Genomic DNA, 22,545 nt, shown 5'->3' with positions numbered 1-22,545 from the left:
GTAAATGTGAGGAATACAAAAGAAGAGAAATCATTTTGATTCCAAACATTTTGCCTCAGGAATTGGGTAGGTGGTGAAATATACTAAAGTGAGGAAGTTGAGGCAGAAACTTGTGTCTGAGGTGCCCTGCTGGATATCACAACAGACATGTCAAGTCCTGGTCTCAGCATTCACAAAGGGAGCCTCATTAGTACAGAGAACATGTAAATGGTACCCCTGGAGTTATGCAGCATTCAGTCTAAAATCCTATCCAACAACCTCATGTCAAGTATTCTGAGTAATACAGAAAGTGAAAGTGAAAGCGAAGTCGCTCAGTCAAGTCCGACTCCTCGCAACCCCATGGACTATAGCCTACCAGGCTCCTCAGTCCATGGAATTTTCCAGGCAAGAGTACTGGAGTGGGTTGCCATTTCCTTCTCCAGGGGATCTTATAGAATTATATCAAATACTGTTGATTAACTATTAGAACACAGTACAGGTACATACATTTAATTCATGTGTAATGTTAGATTCTGCTAATAAGAACATCTGAGGAAATACAGTAACTAGAAGTTCAAATGTTTTAACCTAGCAACCCACAATTCAAATGCTAGCTCCAACACAGGTATGAACTCTCTCAGTTTATTCACTTCTAAAATGAAGGTAATACCTACCTCAAGCTATGAGGATTAATTAAGATAAAGTATGTAAGGTAATTAACAGACCCGTTACACAGTAAGAGCTAAATGCATTACAGCTATTAGTAAAATCATGAAATAAGAAATGAAATAAGTAGCAAAGCTACAAAGGATTTTGCAAGACTTTCATTGTATATTAATATTAGAACATACTGTACCTTACTTCAGGAATTCTCCAAAATTAAAATGCCATTACCTGTAAGTAGTGTTTGGAACATAGACATCCCTTGCAGGAAACTCCAAAATTTCTCTAGTAGGTCTAACTCTACTGTCAGGGTAGAGCTTCACTTGAAGCAGCTCTGGGGTCAGGCAGTAATGGGGATTTTCAGGTGCAGGAGAAATGTCTATCTTCAGCTGAGCTGCATACAAAAATACATTATAGAAACAATGTAAACATGTCATATAGAGTGAAGTAATTTGGAAGAAGAAAAACAAGTATCCTGTATTAATGCATGTGTATGGAATCTAGAAAGATGGTAACAGATGAGCCTGTTTGCAGGGCAGGAAAAGACATGCAGTCATAGAGAACAGACATGTGACGTGGAAGAGGCAGTAGGGAAGGAGAGGGTGAAACGAACTGAGAGAACTGAACTGACATAAACTACCATGTGTAAACACATAGTGGGAACCTGCTATATAACACAGAGAACTCAGCCTGGTGCTCTGTGATAGTGGTGGTCAGGGGGAAGGAGGCTCAAAAGGGCAGGGATATATGTACACACAGCTGATTCACACTGTTGTACAGGAGAAGCTAACACAACACTGTATAGCAATTGTACTCCAATAAAAAAATTTAAATAAAATAAAAAATAATAATAAATAACAACCTCATGCTGAAGAATTTTGGGAAGGATTTAAATCCTATTTCTTCAAGAAGCCTGGAAAGAAACCAAAACTGCTACCACCTCAGACCTCTAAATTATTTCATCATATCAAATCTAAAACTACTAATACAGATATAAAAAGATAAAATAATAAATGCTTACTGAATGAATGAATGGAAAGGAAGGAAGAGGCAAAGGAGAAGAAAAAAAAAAAACAACACAGGAATCTTATAGGGAAACAAGCCAACATTTCAAAGATTAAATGATTTAGCTTAAACTTTTGTGAGCATGCTCAGTCACGTCCAACTCTTAAGAGACCCTAGGGACTATAGCCCTCCAGCTCTGTCCATGGGATTCTCCAAGCAAGAATACTGGAGTGAGTTGCCATGCCCGCCTCCAGGGGGTCTTCCTGACCCAGGGATCAAACCCACACTTCCTGTGTCTCCTGCATTACCACTGGGCCACAGGAGAAGTGTCCCTTTAAACAAAACTTGGTTGTTCACTCACTCAGTCATGTCTGACCCTTTGCAACCCCATGGGCCACAGAACGCCAGGCTTCCCTGTCCTTCACCATCTCCCGGAATTTGCTCAAACTTGGTAGACTTCAAAATAGTTTTACTCTGGAATACTTTGCTCTGATCACAATATAAACCTATTTCTGAATATCTGCCATTACATGTATTTTTCTTCCCTCTAGAAAATAATGTTAAGCCACAATATTATTCATTATTCTCATTTCAGTACTCAAATTATCAAAGGTACTGAATCCTGCATCCAAACTGTTAGACTACATGAGAGTAGAACAGTAAAATGAAGAAGACTGACAGGTATTGAGCACAAGAGACTTACGGTCAGATATGAGAAAAAAGAACACATTGTTACAAAAAATACAGTTTTTAATGATAATAGCTGTCATCATGTCTACACAAAAATGTTTAAATACCCGTAATAGGTCTTAGTCGCCGTAAAACAGAAGATGGCCTTCTCATATCAGCAAGGAACTTGTACAGATCTTCATCACTTAAGCGATCTCCTTCCTAATATTAAAAATAGAGGAAAAAGTATTTGATCAAAAAAATATAGTACACTGAAAATAAATTTATATTGCCTGTTAATTAATCCTGCCCCTCTTCCTTCAATTTAGTCTGAATGAAAAGTTAAATTAACACAATTATGATTAAAAATAAATATGCTAAATTATTTTCTTTCTATGCTTTTAAGTTGTATTAAGCTATAATACTGCTATCTATGTTTTAACTTGATAGATTTACAGCTCATTATCTATGTTTATAAGGTACTACAGGGCATTCCAAAATATAGAAAAATCAATGCAAGTTAGAAGCAGATGAAGAAAAATATGAATATAGACAGAAAAGACATATATGTGTGTATATGTACATGTTGGCCTGACACATTTCAAATCTGTATAAATGACAGTCTTTAAATTTGTTCCACTTGCATTTTCATTTGTCTTTGCAAGTTTATATTGCCAAATTTCTTAAAAGCAAAATATAGAGCACTGGCTAAATTTGAAAATGAAAAGAAAGAAACAAAAAACTACACTTAAAAAAAACCATAACTATCCTGATAATATGACTAAAAAGAAAACTCTAAAAGGACCTCAATCAATGGGAAGACACACACAAAAAACAAGACCAGGTCTAATGAACAAAGAATTTCCAATTTACTGTAATTTTTTTCTTACAGTTAAAATAGGCAGTGATTGACTTTTTTATTTAAGAGTCAGTCTTTAGATTTTATTAATCCAAACCTCCTGCATTTGACATCTTATTTTTTTTAATGCATAGTTCATATAGTATCTTTTTATCTTATTTGGTAATAAATATATTTAAGGCTCCTTTATTACTGTGAGTTCACCTGAGCCAGATCCCAGTAGTTCACTATTGTATTCTAAGCAGGATACAAAATTGATCTTCTTTTATCCCATTATTTTAAATAGTGATTTTTACCTTCTAAGCGGTTAGAAATATTTGTTAATACTTGTATAAATGGTTTTTAGCTTTACTGAGTTAGAGAATTTGACTTCATGAAGATTTTTTCAGTGACCTAATATATGACTAAACTATTATAAATGTTCTATCAGTCACTGAAACAGTTTATTCTCTCCTTTTGAGTATAGAAATTAATACAGATCTTTAAATTTAAATGGCCCTTATTTAGAATACATTCAGATTATCTCAAGACTCAGTCATTTCTGTCTACTTAACTTGTTAAACCAATTATATTAATGACTTCCATTCTTTTTACTCCGTTTCCATGCCTTTTGTTGCATGGGACATAATTCCCTTCCCTAGAGTTGGCCATGTGACTTGTTCTAACCAGTAAACAAACATTTTAGAGAGACTTGAAAAATGCTTGCAAAAGTAAGCTTGCTTCCTCTCTGGAACTTGTCACTGCCATAAGAACAAAACCCAGCTGGCCTGCTAGATGTTAAGAGTGAGCAACATGTAAAAAGTCTGAATCATTTCAGTCTTCCCAGCAGAAGTTCTAGATCAACTGACTCTTATCAGTCTCCAAACACATGAATAAGCCAGGCTGACACTCATTCCTCCACACTGCCTGTTCACTGCTATGTGCTCCTGAAGCAACATATAACTTCTATACCTGTCAACAATAGAACAATTATCCTTATAATGCATGGATTTAATTTTTGGTTTTAAATCTTTCTACATTTCTAATCATGTTGGCCTGACACATTTCAAATCTGTACATAAACACTCCTGAAAACTATATCAAATCATGGACAGTAATCACTCATCAATTAAAAAAACAAAATGAGAAAAAAAGTTGACTTCTGTATCTTATTTAGGAGAAACTTGTACCTTGAGTTCTACTTTATTAAACTTGTAATGTCTGCTTTTTTACTTAATTTGCACTTGCCTGATACACAGTATTCAAGCTATTTATAAAAATGCTTATAAAAATCATACATGTTAAGCTAAAAATTACAGAACTGTACAAAAGTGTGTTTTCCATTTCTCCATATATCCAGAAACCATCATTTTTTAAGTTTTTTATAATTACTTTGTTCCAGTTTCCAGTTACTAGTCTTCAATAGGGTTCTGTAGATGATGAATGCTCAAAAAATATGTATTGGATAAGTAGGTAGGTGGGTGGATTGATGCTCAGTACATGGTGAATGCTCAAAAAGAATCTGTTGAATCAACAGGTGGGTGGGTGGTTGGATGACTTGTTGATTTAAGATTACAATAGCAGTTCAATAATAAAGTAGGCTGAATTAAACCAAAAAGGAACTGAGGAAATAGTGGCAGAAGTGGAACTCCAGTTGAAGAAGGAAAAAGAGAAATGTTATAGCTACAAGTAAACAAGTAACAAGTACAGGTACTGTCCTCTTTCCACAGTTAAGTTTGGCCTATTACCTCATCCAAGTAATATTATGGTGTTTTCTAGACTCTTTCTTGCACTATTACCACAATAAGAAGACCCTTACCACTTCAGACACTTCTCACCGCTTTGTTCTCCATTTGAGTCTCTCAGAGCAGCTGCCTGTGAATGCTACTGATACATAACTGTGAAAAGGGCTTCAAGTAGGTGCTGCTGCTGCTGCTAAGTTGCTTCAGTCATGTCCGACTCTGTGCGACCCCACAGACGGCAGCCCACCAGGCTCCCCCGTCCCTGGGATTCTCCAGGCAAGAACACTGGAGTGGGGTGCCATTTCCTTCTCCAATGCATGAAAGTGAAAAGCCAAAGTGAAGTCACTCAGTCATGTCCGACTCTTCACGACCTCTTGGACTGCAGCCCACCAGGCTCCTGCGTCCATGAGATTTTCCAGGCAAGCGTACCGGAGTGGGGTGCCATTACCTTCTCTGTCAAGTAGGTTACTACCTGTCAAATCACAACACAACCTGCCCTAAACACCTTGTCCTCTCAAGTTACAAGGTGTCACTAAGCCAGGATTTTCTCTTCCTATTTAGAGTAACACCTCAGTAGGAGAAATTTTGAGACAATACTTAGCCCTTTCCTTTAATCTGCTCCAAAATATATGCATGGTACCCTTCAACAGTGTGTCACACAAATACAAATTTTCTCCCATTCTTATTATAGTTCTGGTTATCTGGTTACTTTAGACAGACTTCCAAAATTTTCTGATCTTAATTCAGAGTATAAAATTCATTTTACATCAAAATCCAGTAGCATACACATCACATAAGGACATACAGACAGGTATGCACACATGTAAAACTTAGAGGGAAAAAAGCCTACTGAAGCAATACTTAACTTCATGAAGTGCAATGCACTATTAATTTTTTATTCAACTTGTTTCATTTTTTTAAGCTGTTATTTACTAAATTTATATTACCATTAATGGATCATGACCAGCATTTGAAAACTATGGATCTGACTCACAAGTTGAAGTACAGAAAATATACTTGCAAGGAACAAAATATCTTTGATCAAGAACTGTTTAAACTTATAAACTCACCTATAAAAATAATCCTAGCACAAAAATAAACTACTAGAGCCTGAAACTTCTATTCCATATACCATGGATGTGGTATTTCAGGTTAAAAAAAAACTTGGGTGGTGAGGATAGACATAATCCCACCAAGTTTCATTGACTAAGAAAATTCATAAACCATCAATGCTTAAGAAAAGTTAAAATATTAAAATTAAGAAATAGGATACAGATGCAGATGACTGATTTTGAAGCATTACTAGTCAACATCAATATTTAAATAAATATGATAAAACAACAGGTATAAAATTAATTATTTTTTCTTATAAAAACAACAGGTATTTTCTTATACTTTTTATTCTTAATGCTTTTTTAACTTCTTGAAAGCACAATCAATTATTACATATACATGTGCTACTTGGACAATTATGATTTTTCTGGAGTCAAGAAAAATTTATGTGCAAGTAGCCCCCTAGAATTCCTCCATGACAGAACAATACCTGCTTAAAAAAATTTGTTACTGTGAGAGTAGCAGGTCGAAAGCTGGTCAAGTTACAAGCATCATCTCCACTTGTTGTCCTTTCAAGTGATCTTCTTCCAACAATACTAGAATTCCTCCTCTCGGACCAAGACCCCTTTCGTTCTACCAAGGAAAAAAAGCAAGATATTCATTTCCATAAGATTTAAAATGTAACAGCTTTACAAACACAGGAAAATATCCACTAAAGTTGAAAACTGTCCCTTCAGCATACTGATTACAGTAGAAAAATTTAACTTCTGGAGAGATCTGTAAGGAAACATTTCACCTAAATCTTTGGGTTCTCTCTTAAAACTTCTCCAGTGTAAAATAAACTGCTACCATGTAAAGATTATGCAAATAACCAAAGATGAGCTATGAAAAGCACATAGAGAGGCACTACATATTTACTAGAAAATATTCACATAATGTAAATTTTAGTCACCTTATAATGGTCCCGCAGTCTTAGCACTTGAGTTTGAAACAGAATTTATGATAACTTGCATTCAAAGTCTTTGCAAGATAAACTTATTATTCAAAACCAATAGAGCAACTATGTTGAAGATCAACAAGGAAATAGAAAACAAAGCTATACACAAACTAGATCAAAAAGTTATCTACAGTCTATATACTACACTAAGCAAAAGCATAATATAGATTCTTCTCAAGCACACCCAGGAAATTCTCCAAGACAAGACTATTTACACTAAGCTATAGAACAAAATACAATAAATTCCAAGTGACTGAAATCATCTAAGATATGTTTTCCAAGAGTAACAGAAATTAACCTATAAATCAATCACAAAAGAAAATTTGGGAAAGTCATAAGCATGTGGAAATTAAACAGTACACTTCTGAATAACTGACAATCAAAGACAAAATAACACGGGAAATTAAAAAACACTTACGATATAGGAAAATGAAAATATAAAATCCCCAAACATTTAATATATCACTAAGGAAGCTCTCATACGGAAATTTATAGTTGCAAATGTTTATATTAAAAAAGAAAGGTCTCTAATCAGTAACTTAAATTTACATCTTAGGAAACCAGAAAAAGAAGAGAAAGCTAAATCCAAAGCAAACATTAGAAAGGGTATCAAAAAAGACAACAGTTGAATGGAAATAAATGAAATATAAACTAAGAAAACAACAGGCAAAAAAAAAAATCATTGAAACCAAACATGGATTCTTCAAAAAGATAACATTTTTAAAACTTTAAAGTGATGAAGAAAAAATACATAAAAAGGACTCAAATTACTTAAATCAGAACGAAAGAGGCAACAGCACTACAAATCTTAAGAGAGAAAAAGGATTATATTAAAATACTACAAATACCTGTAGGTCAACAGTTAGATTAGACAACAATAAGATAATCTGAATGAAATGAGTATTTTTCTAGAAAGATATGCATTACTGAAACTGACTCAAGAAGGGAGAGAAAATATGAACAGATCTAAAATAAAAGATCTAGTTAGTAAAGAAAATACTTACCACAAAGAAACGACCAAGCCAAAATGGCTTCACTACTGAAAACTTTCAAACTTTCAATAAAAAATTAACACCAGCTGTTTACAAACTCTTCCAAAAACAGAAATAAGAATTCACAATTCATTTCTATGACACCAGTATTATCCTGATACCAAAATCAGAGATTACAAGGAAAAAAACTATATACCAGTATCCCTCAGGAACATATTAATAGAAGCAAAATCACTATACAAAATACTAGGAAACAGGTTCTAAATAAACACCTATAAAAATTATTAACATATATCATGACCAAGTGGGACTTCTCCCAGAAATTTATTAGTTTAACATCCAAAACCAATCAATTGATGCAATACACCATACAAAAAGACTACAGGACAAAAACCAGACAAGTCATCTCAATAAAAGGAGAGAAAGCATTTTATTAATATAAAATCCAATATTCTTCCCTGATAAAAACACTCAAAAAGTTAGGACTAGAAAGAAACTTCCTCAAAATACTGTATTACATCTATGGAAAATCTACAGCAAACATCATACTTGATAGTGAAAAGACTGAATGCATTCCCCCTAAGTCAGGAATAAGGATTCTTATTAAGATAGTTAGAAAAGAAAAATAAATAAAGTCATTAAAATGGAAAAGGAAAAACTAAACCACTTTTTTAAAACTTATACACTAGGTTCTTATCAAGATAATTACAAAAGAAAAATAAAGACACTGAAATGGAAAAGAAAAAAGTAAATCAATTTTTATTTGCAGATGACATGATCTTGTATATAGAATCCAGAAAAGAAAAAAAATAGAATTAAAAAATTCAAAAAGGTTTCAAAGTACAAGATCAATATTAAAAAGCCAGCTGTATTTCAATCTCTAGAAATGAACATTATACAAATGAAATTAAGAAAACAATTCCATTTAAAATAGCATCAAAAAACAAAAAAACACATGAACATACATTTAACAACAGAAGGGCAAGACTTGTACATTGAAAACTACAAAACACCATTTAAAAAAAACTTAAGACCTAAATAAATGGAAAAACATTTCATGGACTGGAAGACTTAATACTGCTACGAGAGAAACTCTCCCCAAATTGATCTATTAAATCAATGTAATTTCTATCAAAATTCCAGCTGCTTTTGTGCAGAAATTAATAACAGATTCTAAACTTCTTACGAAAATACAAGAGCTCAAAATAATCAAAAGAATCTTGAAAAAGAACTGGAGGACCCACATTCCCAATTTCAAAACTTACTGCAAAGCTAAAATTATAAAGAGTATAAAAATAGCATAAGCTTAGACATATCCATCAATGAAACAGAAATGAGAGTCCAGAAATAAAGCCACATATCTACAGTCAATTGATTTTCAACAATTATGCCAAGAACATTTAATAGTGCAAGAATGATCTCTTCAACAAATGGTGCACGAACAACTAGATATCTACTTAGAAAAGATGAAGCTAACCCTCACCTCTTATCATGTACAAAAATTAACTCAAAATGACCTATACCCAAATGTAAGAGTTGTAATTATGAAACTCTTAGACAAAAACATACAAGTAGCTCCTTTCCAGTCTTGAATTAGGTAATGCTATCTTAGGTACAATAGAAAAAGTAGAAGTAACAAAAGAAAAAAAATCAAATAAATTGAACATCAAAATATAAAACTTCAGTGCTTCAAGCAATGCCATCAAGAGAGTAAAAGGACAATCACAGGATGGAAGAAAATATCTTCAAATCCTTTATTAGATAAGGGACTTGTATCCAGAATACGCAGGAAAAGAAGCAACAGTTAGAACTGAACATGGAACAAAGCACTAGTTCAAAACTGGGAAAGGAGTATGTCAAAGCTGTATATGGTGACCCTGCTTACTTAAATTATATGCAGAGCACATCATGCAAAATGCTGGGCTGGATGAATCACAAGTTGGAATCAAGATTTCCAGAAGTATCAACAGTCCCTGATATGCAGATGATACCACTCTAACGGCAGAAACTGAAGAGGAACTAAAGAGCTTCTTGATGAGGGTCAAAGAGGAGAGTGAAAAAGCTGGCTTAAAACTCAACATTCAAAAAATGAAGATCATGGCATCCAGACCCATCACTTTATGGCAAATAGATGGGGGGAAAGTGGAAACAATGACAGATTTTATTTTCTTGGGCTCTAAAATCACTGCAGATGATGACTGCAGCCATGAAATTAAAATACATTTATCCCTTGGAAGAAAAGCTATGACAAACCTAGACAGTATATTAAAAAGCAGAGACATCAATTTGCTGACAAAGGTTTGTATAGTCAAAGTTTTGGTTTTCCAGTTGTCATGTATGGATGTGAGAGCAGGATCATAAAGAAGGCTGAGCACGGAAGAATTGATAATTTTTAACTGTGGCACTGGAGAAGACTCTATAAAGTCTCTTGTACAACAAGGAGACCAAACCATCAATCGTAAGGAAATAAACCCTGAATATTCACTGGAAGGACTGATGCTGAAGCTGAAGCTCCAATACTTTGGCCACCTGATGCGAAGAGATAAACTCATTGGAAATGACTCTGATGCTGGGAAAGACTAAGGGCAGGAGGAGAAAGGAGCAACAGAGGATGAGATGGTTAGATGGCATCACTGACTCAATGGACATGAGTTTGGGCAATCTCACAGGAGATGGTGAAGGACAGGGAAGCCTGGCGTGCTACAGTCCACAGGGTCACAAAGAGTTGTACATGATTTAACGATTGAACAACAAATCTAGAATATATAAATGACTATATAGTCATTTATAAATTATAACTGTTAATTATAACAATGATAAGAATACAAAAAAAGCTAGTTAAAAAATGAGCAAGTAAATAAGAAAAAAGTCTTTAAAAAAATGGGAAAAAGATATATATTTCTCCAGAGAAGATATACAAACAATAAATGCACACAAAATGAAACTCAATATCATTAGCTATCAGGGAAAGGCGATTCCAAACCACAATGAGATACCACTTGATCTGCACTAGGATGGCTATATTCAAAGGACAGATAATAAAAGTACTGGTAAAGATGTGGAGAAATTGGAACCTTCATACACTGCTAGTGTAATTTTTAAATGGTGTGGCCACACTGGAAAACAGTCTGGCAGTTCTTCAAAAGGTTAAACAAAGAATTATATTACCAGAAATTTCATTTCTAGCTATATGTCCAAGAGAAATGAAAGCATATGTCCACACAAAAGCATATGTCCAAGAGAAATGAAAGCATATGTCCACACAAATTTTCCTTGCAGCATTTTTATAATAAACAAAAAGTTGAAACAATCCAAATGTCCATCAACTGATGAATGGATAATAAATGTAGTATATCCATACAAGGGACTATTATTTAGCAATAAAAAGAAATAAAATATTGATACATTTACTACATGGATAAACCTTTCAAACATTATGCTAAGTGAAAGACGGTAGTCAAAAGATTACATACTGTATAATTCTATCAATATGAAATGTCTGGCACAGGCAAATCCATACAGACTAAACGGATTACAGGTTGGTTAGCACTGAGTGTGGGGACTTGAAGAGGATGGACAGTGACCATCAGTGAGTATCAAAGTGTTTCAAAATTAGATTGTGGTGACAGTTGCAGAACCTTATCAATCTAACAAAAAACACTGAATTAGAAATCTTAAATGGGCAAATTATATGTGAATTACATCTCAATAAACCTGTTAAGGAGAAAAAGAAAACCCTTTTAATGCCTCATTACACTGCACAGTTGACAAATAAAACACTCTCACCTCCAGTGCTTATTTCTACCTCTGTAGAATCTCTTTCCAAACTCCCAGCACTGCTAACAATATTCATTAAATGGATTGCAGTCCAAGCAAAAGGCATGCGATACTTCCCAAGTCTTTGACAAAACTGATCAGCTTGACTTTTCAGCTTCTCCAATTTTTCCTTATTCTGTAAAACAAAACTTTATACATTATATGATTATGCTCAAAAGAAATGAATTAAAGGCTATATCATAATATATAAAGGAAAATATAAAGGTTAACAATTTTCAATTCTCAGCAAGATAGAAAAACAATCCATACCTTTCAGCAATCAATTAACAGTGTGTGCGTACATGCTAATTTGCTTCAGTCATGTCTGACTCTTAGCAACCCTATGGACTGCAGCCTGCCAGGCTCCTCTGTCTATGGGATTCTCCAGGCAAGAATACTGGAGTGGGTTGCCATGCCCTCCTCCAGGGGATCTTCCCCACCCAGGGACTGAACTTGCATTTCCTGCCAATTCCTACATTGCAGACCGATCCTCTACTGCTGAGCCACTGGGGAAGCCCCAATTAACAGTATATTAACTACTGCTAAGTCGCTTCAGTCGTGTCCAACTCTGTGCAACCCCATGGACGGCAGTCCACCAGACTCCACCGTCCCTGGGATTCTCCAGGCAAGAAACTGGAGTGGGTTGCCATTTCCTCCTCCAATGCATGAAAGTGAAAAGTGAAAGTGAAGTCGCTCAGTCGTGTCCAACTCTTCGCGACTCCATGGACTGCAGCCCACCAGGCTCCTCCGTCCATGGGATTTTCCAGGCAAGAGTACTGGAGCGAAGAACCTTAACCAGTTCTACAAATGCATCTAAAAGTCTTTAAAATTTGTTTGTCATGATCTTATTTTGGGATAAAAGAAAGAAGAGCAAGTGTCAAGCACGTTAATGTACGACATGTACTATGTTATGAAAGAAACACAGCCATGTTCCAGTCATCAACTGTCAATCACAAAATATTCTAGGTTATGACTTATTAATTTTTTTATTCTATAAAAAAATGGAAGCATTTCGGCCACTTTGAAATAATCAATAACTTATGACAACTATGATGTAGAAGTAGGTAGGGCACAAACAGACCAACAATAATATGTCCAGAATTGTGATAAGAGAAGCAAACAAAAAAAGTACAAGGGGACTAAACCCTTGAAAAAGATTAATAATCCAAACGGTACATGCTTATCTGGAAGACAACCTGAAGCTGGCTCAACTTTTAGGCTATTCCTGAAACAAACACTAATGTGGCCTACAATAGTCAATCCATAGTTCAAGGGTGAAAATCTACACCAAAATTTCTCATGTGCTCCTTCCATATAATATATCAGTGAGGTCATACTCTAATGGCAGCGTCCGACCATGGGACTCAGGACTGAGAAAAGATGAAGCGATACCAAAATGATAACAATGGTTTTTATTATGTCTATTATACCTCCAAAACAGGTCCTTGCTTTAGGAGTACTCACAGAGAATTAAGGACCCATATTGAAATTATGTAAGGGAAGAGTGAAATAAGCCACAGTGACACACCTATGAGTTTCATATAACAGAGAAAAGTTAATTTGTAAAATGACGACCTGGGGAAAGCCAGAATACTTTAACCCTACTTGCAACCAGATATCTAGGATCTAGGCATCAGAGAACATCATGTGCTCCGACGTACCCATATTAGCAAAAAAGGCTCAATTCTTGTTATAAATCTCAGAAAAACAGAAAGCAACAATTTTCTACATTTTGATGATTTGTTCAATACTCCTCAAGCACACTTCTGCCTGTTTGACATTAAATCATGTGTTCAAAGATCCAAAAATCACCTTTTACTCTTATAGCTAACTCAGAGTACCTAGAATTTGGTACCAATTATTCATCAACTATTTTTGCTTCATAAGTTTATCCAAATTCTATAAATTTGTTATCTGTTGGCAAAGGGGAGAATATATTTTCTATTTTTACAATATTCCTTAATTATCTGCCACTAGACTGATATCCAAAATTCATCTGCTTTGCTAGAAAAAGTTTCATCAACATCACTGTTTGGTTAAAAAAAAAAAAAAATCATGGTCCAGTGGTTTGAATTCCATAAATCCACTGCAGGGGGCATGGATCCCATTCTTGGCTGGGAATCCCAAAAGCTGCAAAGCGTAGCCAAAAAAAAAAAAAATCACTATTTTGTAAATACAGAACATTTTTCATTACTTAGGAATTAAACTGAATTACTTTCTCTCCAAGAAAAAAAAAATTTAAGAGTCAACTAGTTTGGGGTTGGGGAGATGTCAAAGAATAGCATAGCACATGACTCAAACTAGATGACAAAGGAAATAAAGAAGAAAGAAAACAAGTAGGCCACCAGAGAAAGAAAAGAAAATTTTAGTAGTAAAATCAGTAGTAAAATTATTTAATATGCTCAGTATAGTATCCTCTCAGATTATATTTTGGAGATCAGAGACTATTTAGGGTTGGGTTTGGTGATCTCAGGGGAATGGAAAGTGACTGCTAATGATGATGAAAGTGGGGGGAATAAGATGCATGAAATTCTACCTTGGTGGCATCTGCTTCTTTGAAAATCATATACGGTTCTGCACACTCTCCAATGTCTCCTTGCTGCAGCACTTTTTCTAGCTGTCAAAGGCAAAAAAAGGAAAGATTAATTAAGCTTAAAAATAAAAGCAATCAGCCTGGAATGGAAGGATGGTTCAACATACAAATATCAATCAACTTAATACATCACATTAACAGAATAACAGAACAAAACCACATGACCATGTTAATTATTGCAGAAAAAAGAATTGGACAATTCAACACCCTTTCACAATAAAAAAAAAAATTCAACAAACTTGGAAAAGAAGAAAACTACCCCAATAAGAGCCCATCTATGAAAAGTTCACATCTAACATCTTATTCAATGTTGAAAAACTGAAAGCTTTTCCTTTAGAATCAGGAACAGGATAAGAACGTTAACTTTTGCCAATTCTATTGAACAAAATACTAGAAGTCTGAGCCAGAGCAATGTGACAAGAAAAAGGATGCCCAAAAAAGAAACAAAAACATTCAAATTTAAAAAGGAAGAATTTAAATTATCTCTATTTACAGCCAACATGATCTTTTACAGAGAAAATGCTAATATTCCAAAAAAAATGATTCAGTTCAGTTCAGTTAAGTCACTCAGTCATGTCCGACTCTTTGCGACTCCATGAACCACAGCATGCCAGGCCTCCCTGTCTATCACCAACTCCCGGAGTCTACCCAAACCCATGTCCATTGAGTCGGTGATGCCATCCAGCCATCTCATCCTCTGTTGTCCCCTTCCCCTCCTGTCCCCAATCTTTCCCAGTATGAGGGTCTCTTCCAATGAGTCAGCTCTTTGCATCAGGTGGCCAAAGTATTGGAGGTTCAGCTTCAACATCAGTCCTTCCAATGAACACCCAGGACTGATCTCCTTTAGGATGGACTGGTTGGATCTCCTTCCAGTCCAAGGGACTCTCAAGAATCTTCTCCAAAACCACAGTTCAAAAGCATCAATTCTTCAGCACTCAGCTTGCTTTCTAGTCCAACTCTCACACCCATACATAACCACTGGAAAAACTATAGCCTTGACTAGACAGACCTTTGTTGGCAAAGTAATGTCTCTGCTTTTTAATATGCTTTCTAGGTTGGTCATAACTTTCCTTCCAAGGAGTAAGCGTCTTCTAATTTCACGGCTGCAATCACCATCTGCAGTGATTTTGGAGCCCAGAAAAATAAAACCATCCACTGTTTCCACTGTTTCCCCATCTATTTGCCATGAAGTGATGGGACCAGATGCCATGATCCTACTCTTTACAACTAATAAATAAATAAATTCAGCAAAGTTGAAGGATACAAAATGAACAAAAATAAGTTATATTTCTATACCCTAACAAGCAATTCAAAAAGGAAATTAAGAAAATAATTCCATTTATAGTATCAAAAAGAATAAAGTACTGAGGTATAAACCAAAAAGCTGAAAGATTTGTAATCTGAAAACTGTAAAGAGTTAAATAATTTTCTACAAGAATGCCAAGACTATTCAATGGGGAAAGAATAGGTTTTCCAACAAATGGTGTTTAAAAAATCCCTAAATTTCTAAAGGCAAAAGAATAAAGTTGAACCCTCACATTATATACAAAAATTAACTCAAAACAGATCAAAGACCGTCCCCAAAAAAGAACCCTAAAACTATAAAACTCCTAGAAGAAAAATAAAGGAAAAGCTTCATGTGATTAAATTTAGTAATAGATTCTCGGATTTTACACAATAAAAGCAAAGGCAACAGAAGTAAAAATCATTAAACTGGATTACATCAAAATTTAAAACTTTTTTATATGATAGGACACAATCAACAGGGAGAAAAGGCAATTCTCAGAATGAGAGAGAAAATACTTGTAAATCATATAACTGATAAAGAATTAATATCCAAAACAGATAAAGAAATCCTACAACTCAAGAGAATAGCAAATAACCTGATTTTTAAATGAGCAAAGGATTTGAACAGACATTTCGCCAAAGAAGCCAAACAAGTATCTAAGAAACATATGACGAACACACTCAACATCATTAATCAATTTGCTGTTGTTGTTTAGTTGATAAGTCATGCCTGACTCTTCTGTGACTCCATGGACTGTAGCCTGCCAGGCTCCTCTGTCCATGGGACTTCCCAGGCAAGAATACTAGAATGGGTTGCCAATTCCTTCTGCAGGGGAATCTTTCTGACCCAGGGATTGAACTGACATCGGCTGCACTGGCAGATGGATTCTTTATCACTGAGCCACCTGAGAAGCCCTTCACTAATCCCTGGGCTTCCCTGGCGGCTCAGCGCTACCACTGGGCCTCCCTGTGACGCTGGTGATTTAACTGAATGGAGTATGGAAATCAACTGACCAACCTGCAGGGACCTGGAAGGAGCACAAGCACCTAACAGAGTACCAGCTAGACCAGCGGACCACCAGACAACTCAGGCGCAGGAACTAAACAAGTGCTGACTGCTGGGTGCCACGGAGACTTTCATCGTTTTGTTCTTGTAGAGGAATAACTAACTAATATATAGACCAAGGGAATTTCCTCTCAAAAAAACAAAATTATATTGCTGGACTATGATAAAAGAAAACTTTTAAATATAATTTCTTTAAAATTTGTACACATCTTAACTTATTCATATTTTTGAAATTACACAAAAGTCTTTTTCTGTTTATTTACAAACTTTTATGTGTGTTTAGGTATATGTGTATGTATTTTACACAATTGGGACCATATGGTATGAACCATCTCATTTTCAAGCAGACAGTATTCCAATCATCATCGCTATCTTTCTAGTTCGTCCCCTCAAATATGTTCTATTTTATGCAAACTTATTATTTTCCCATGTAAAATAATGGTGTATACACATTTGTCAATTATTTTAATATCTAGAACTTTACTTATAAGTGACTTTCTGAAGACCACTGCTGCTAAATCTTTGCTTGGAGAATTGTTCATTGTAACTAAGATTTATTTTAACCTGAATTCATAGGAATCTATCCACAAATTAGGACATTATTCCTGTGGGTAAATAAAATTCATTTCATGACAATCTACTTTATAACCTTATTATAAAATTCATTACCTTTTTATGATAATTTTAACGTAAAATGATTAAAGACTATATTTTAGGCAACTCTCAAGTCAAGGTCAAGTTAAGGTAAATAATTATTAAGTTATCCTAAGCTAGGTAGCTTAGTATTCAAATTTTAGTATCTGTAATCCTTATTCTTAATTGACTGACAGTCAAATCATAATGCTCCATGATTTCAATGATTTAATTTTAATATTTATATAATTTAGGAACTACATGATAAAACCACAGTATAGCTCCATATCCAAATAACCATAGATGGTTAGTTTAATATGCCAACACAGCTAAGTTATCAAATACCAGTCAAGATGTTACTGTGAAGGTATTTTTTTAGAGGTGATTAACTTTTAAATCAGTAGACTGAGTAAAGCAATTACCCTTCATAATGTGGGTGGGCCTTATCCAGTTAGCTGAAGACCTCAAGAACAAAGACTGCTGCTGCTGCTGCTAAGTCGCTTCAGTCATGTCCGAATCTGTGCGACCCCATAGACAACAACCTACCAGGCTCCTCTGTCCCTGGGATTCTCCAGGCAAGAACACTACAAAGACTAAGGTTTCTCAAAGATGGATTCTCAAGACTGTAACATAGCAATCCTCCATATGTATATGTACCTTCCTCCTATTGATCTGCTTATTTAGAGAATTCCAATAAAGCTTCCCACTCAAGAAGAATTTAGGTAGCACCTATAGTATATGTCCAATATTATGTTAAAAAATATTAACATGAAAAAATAGGCAAAGATAAAATCTTTGACCTTAAAAAGCTTGTGATATTGACAGGCAGACAAGTACACAGACATAACATAAATAAACAAATATATTTAACATTATTCTCACCTTTATTACAAGAAAAACATCTTGGGAAGGATAAGTGATAGAAAAAATAGCTGATCTTGCCAGGGTGGTAATGGCAGCAGGTGGAACATGTGGACGTAATAATCCTTTCATCTGCTCAGAATTAAGGTCAAAATAAAAGTTTTCTGAAATCTAAAACACATATTCATATGTTAAATTTAAAACCTGTGCATTTTATAAACACTCACAAAAACCATAAATATTCAGTCTTAAAAGATTACAATTATTAAACAATTATACTAACATACAATGTACCATACATTTCACTATCAGTGAAGATATACAAAGATCTTTACATATCTAAATCAAAACAAAAAGAATTAATGCAAAAACATATTCTAAAGAACCATATCCCATACTCTTTTAGTAAGAAATTTGACTTCTGATAAAGTATATAAAGAAACTATTATTAAGATGAATTACCCCAAGTTGAGTCTTTGAAAACTTAAACAACATTTCATAAGATGTGATTTAGTAAATACAAGATGCTGGAGTAGAGTTCCACAATATGCTGACAGCAGAAGTCACTAAGGCCTTTCACCTTTCTACTGCATGGGAGGCTTAGAATACTAAAAACGCTGTATGGTAAGTCCTCTGAAAAACTCCTAAGTGTAACAAAGATATAACAGCAAAACCAACAGCAATATTTTAGACAAGAATATTTAAAATATAAATAAATGATCTTTTAATAATAGCTAGTGAGAATTTAAAAATTACATCAACAAAACGTCCCTGTCACCATCAATCCAACTCTTTACACATCATTTGCCTAAGATTCTTTCCTTGTATAAAGTTGCTCCTGCCACTTCTTTTTCGAACTGTTTCAATGAAACAAAAAATAAGTCAACTAAACTATTTTACAGTAGGAAAATAATGTCTCACAGTTCTATTTTCTTTTTAAAAATATCCATGTTTAATAATAGTCTCAAAAAATCATTATCTTATAAAACAAATTAGAAACAGGTTTCAGAACCTCTGATCGTGACAAAAGACTACGTTCAAATTATATAACCTTACCTTTTTCTTTTCTTTCACATCATATAAAGCCAAACTTGCAAAAATGGGTTCAATTTCAATCTCAAACCTTTAGAAAGGAGAAGGATGAGTTTTAAATATATACGTAAAATACACAGTTCGAGAGAAATTCTCATTCCAAAAATAAATTCTCTCTATACCTTGTACTTTTATCTACCTGTGTTATACCATCTATACTACCCATCTTCCTTGAACACACTTTTCCATGTATATCTTCCACAGTCTAAATCAACTGTTAGCACATACTTCAAAAGCTTAAAAAAGAAGTCCACCCCCTGGTGGCGCTAGTGGTAAAGAACCGGCCTGCCTATACAGGAGAAACCAGAGATGTCGATTTGATCCCTGGGTGGGGAAGATCGCCTGGAGAAAAGCATGGCAACCCACTCCAGTATTCCTGCCTGGAGAATCCCATGGACAGAGGAGCCCCACGGGATACCGTCCACAGCATCACAAAGAATCGGACAAGACTGAAGCGACCTACTACACACCATGAAACAAATATAAAATCAACTCTAAGGAAAAAGATACTACTGGTATTCCTCAAGCCAAGAACAGTGTCTGATAAATACTACAGATTTCAGTGAATGTTTTTTCAAGTTTTAAGATAATTATATAACTGAGGCAAAGAGTCATCTTCACCTGTGAGCCAAAAGTGCTCTGAAGTTCAGCTTCATAGGTAAGGTTAAATGCTTGGAAGCATTTAAAACTATGTATAGAACAATACTTTTCAAAAGGACACAAACACAAATCTACTAGGATTTTTTTTTTTACTAGTACTCAAAACATTACTCCAGAAAAGAAAAGTTATACAGTAAACAAAATAAATACTCACTTGAGTGATAAACATTTTACAAGAAGTCTTTGACCAAAATGTTCTTTGGGCACATCAGGAACACTAAGTCGTTCTATTGGCTCTTCCTGCAAATTAACAAGCAATACCCAAATGAACATGCTTACCATGTTTCAACCCTTTACAATTTATTTTTTAAGAACTTATTTTATTAACCTACTACTTTTAGTCTTCACAAGTAAGCAAAGAAAAGAATGGCCTATTTATCCTCAAACTAAAGTCATTAGATTGTAAGTGTGCTCAATTATATTTCATTTACAAAAAGCTTAGCTATATTTCCATTAAGTTTTATTCCCCACATTTATCATAAAACTATTAATATATACAGTTCATACTCCCAAAACATCTATCTCTATAATCGTTTGCTTCTTTATCCAAGTTTCTATACCTCATCTGGTGATGGATGCAAGGCAAAGAGTTCCTTGTGACGGTTTGATTTCCTTTGCTCATCATTCTGACGGTCTATTTCTTCATTTGGAGTTCGATCAAGTAAATTGGGAAGCAAAGCATCAGGAAGTGAATTTTTCAAGTCAAAAATACTGCAGGCCCAGCTACCCCTTGGAGTATCGTCTATTGACATTGAACGTCTTTTAAGATCATCCTGCCGTACAAAACATTAAATATATTAATCAATGAATAAAAAATAAACTATTTTAAAATAATGTCTTATAGTCATTTAAAAATAAAAGTATTACTTGTTCATCCTGGTAGTTGTTGCCATCTGGAGCGTCATCAGATTCAAACACCTGCTTCGGCAAACCTTTTTGCCTTTCTTTCTGTTTATCTAATGTATTAGGATTAAATCCTGTTCCCAGTTTATGATATCTATTCAAAATAAAATAGAAGTAAATATCAATTTTCCAAAAATTTTTCATGTTCATCATTATATAATAAGCTAACTCTTCTGCATACCATTTCTTTACATAGTAAGAATATATTCTGGCAGTTTTGAGTATATTAAACATTTAAGAAGAAGAAGAAGTGAAGTCACCCAATCATGTCCAACTCTTTGCAACCCCATGGACTGTAGCCTGCCAGGCTCCTCCATCCACTGGATTTTCCAGGCAAGAATACTGGAGTGGGTTGCCATTTCCTTCTCCAGGGGATCTTCCTGACCCAAGGACTGAACTGGGGTATCCCACATTACAGGCAGACTCCTTAATGTCTGAGCCACCAGGGGAGTCCCATTAAACATTTAACCAAAGGTTTAAGAAAACGTCCATCCAAAGTTCCTTTAATCCAACTAGACAGCAGATTATGAGTTTCCACAGGTAAATCATAATGTCCTTCTTTTCATGACAATCCTGTGGATATACTGTATTTTAAGTTGTACTTTCAATTAAGAAAACTGGTCAGTAAAAGGAAATGATGGGAAGCCAGGTTAAAAATAAAATGAAAGAGTAGAAAATATAAACTGCATTCATAACAGTGTAAATTTTTAAAAGGCAAAATATAGAGAAAGTATTGAACCACAGTTTCAAACAGCCAAAAAAAATTTTGCTGTACCTCATTGTGTATAAAAGATCTCAAGCAACCTAAAGCTTCAGACTTCTAAAATGAAAAACAGCAGGATCCACACCACTGTGTGTGTGTATATAAATATATATATATACTTAACATATATTGTTATATAATATATATATTAGGCTAAGAACTCTTAATACAAGCTTTTTTCCAAACAACCCAATATCCAAGATTATCAGAGACACTACAATCAAGAGCATTTACTGTGCCATACCTCATATAGTCACATTGGGGGAAATTTTATTTGAAGTATAAACAATTATAATTACCAGAGGATATTATGGTTTATCAGTCAACTGATGACACAGTAAATAAACACACCCGATATGAATTATTTACATTGTGTCTTGTTGCTAAAGGTACTGAAACACCAGCCACATGATGGTCATATCATAGCATAATCATAAAATAAAAAACAGCAGTTTTCTCTGGAAGAACCAAAACAAAGATATGCAATATAGTGAAAGTATTACTCAAAAGCAGATGTTCTAATATTTCATGAAAGTTTAAAGTGCCTTAGTTTGTGTAAAAGTGTTTGTAAAGTGACAAAGTGTGAATTCAAACACAAGCCTGATTAACTAAAAATCATGTTAACTAAAGACAAGTAGATAAAACTATATAGCCAAAACCATCACTAGATAATTTTTGAAAGACACTGAACTGTTTTCTAGTCTTTGCATCTTTTGTTCTCAATGGAAATATTTGTATTTTAAAGGACAGAATACACTGTTGCTTTTCTATATGAAAAAGTTTTCTTTAAAAATATTTTATTATTACAGAACCAATCCATGTTCATTGCTGAAAATTTAAAAATACAGACTTGTAAAATCATTATATTTCTACTACTCAGAGATTATCAGTGTTGAACACTCCTATTATTTAACTAACTGGACCTTTTCCTAG

The 22,545-nt window shown here is 34.4% G+C and overlaps 1 protein-coding gene across 5 annotated transcripts in view; it reads right to left on the bottom strand.

The window, feature by feature from the left end:
• DOCK7 (dedicator of cytokinesis 7) overlaps window positions 1-22,545 on the bottom strand; it is a 190,291-nt gene that overhangs the window by 125,628 nt on the left and 42,118 nt on the right. For all 5 annotated transcript variants that reach the window (XR_005719562.1, XM_040232699.1, XM_040232700.1 and 2 more), the window contains exons 5-14: window positions 20,814-20,943; window positions 20,507-20,719; window positions 20,101-20,186; window positions 19,251-19,317; window positions 18,216-18,365; window positions 14,291-14,371; window positions 11,725-11,890; window positions 6,440-6,582; window positions 2,445-2,538; window positions 874-1,036 (exon numbers count right to left, since the gene is read on the bottom strand). Coding sequence is in view for 4 of the 5 variants with exons in the window: in XM_040232699.1 (XP_040088633.1) it covers window positions 874-1,036; window positions 2,445-2,538; window positions 6,440-6,582; window positions 11,725-11,890; window positions 14,291-14,371; window positions 18,216-18,365; window positions 19,251-19,317; window positions 20,101-20,186; window positions 20,507-20,719; window positions 20,814-20,943 (1,293 nt within the window). In the remaining variant the exon portion in view is untranslated. The remainder of the gene's footprint in view (window positions 1-873; window positions 1,037-2,444; window positions 2,539-6,439; window positions 6,583-11,724; window positions 11,891-14,290; window positions 14,372-18,215; window positions 18,366-19,250; window positions 19,318-20,100; window positions 20,187-20,506; window positions 20,720-20,813; window positions 20,944-22,545) is intronic.

This window comes from Oryx dammah, unplaced genomic scaffold (assembly GCF_014754425.2).
Source record: "Oryx dammah isolate SB20612 unplaced genomic scaffold, SCBI_Odam_1.1 HiC_scaffold_28, whole genome shotgun sequence".
NCBI classification, from domain to species: domain Eukaryota; kingdom Metazoa; phylum Chordata; class Mammalia; order Artiodactyla; family Bovidae; genus Oryx; species Oryx dammah.
The sequence above is the reverse complement of the archived record's forward strand: the minus strand, read 5'-3'. Positions and strand labels throughout refer to the sequence as shown.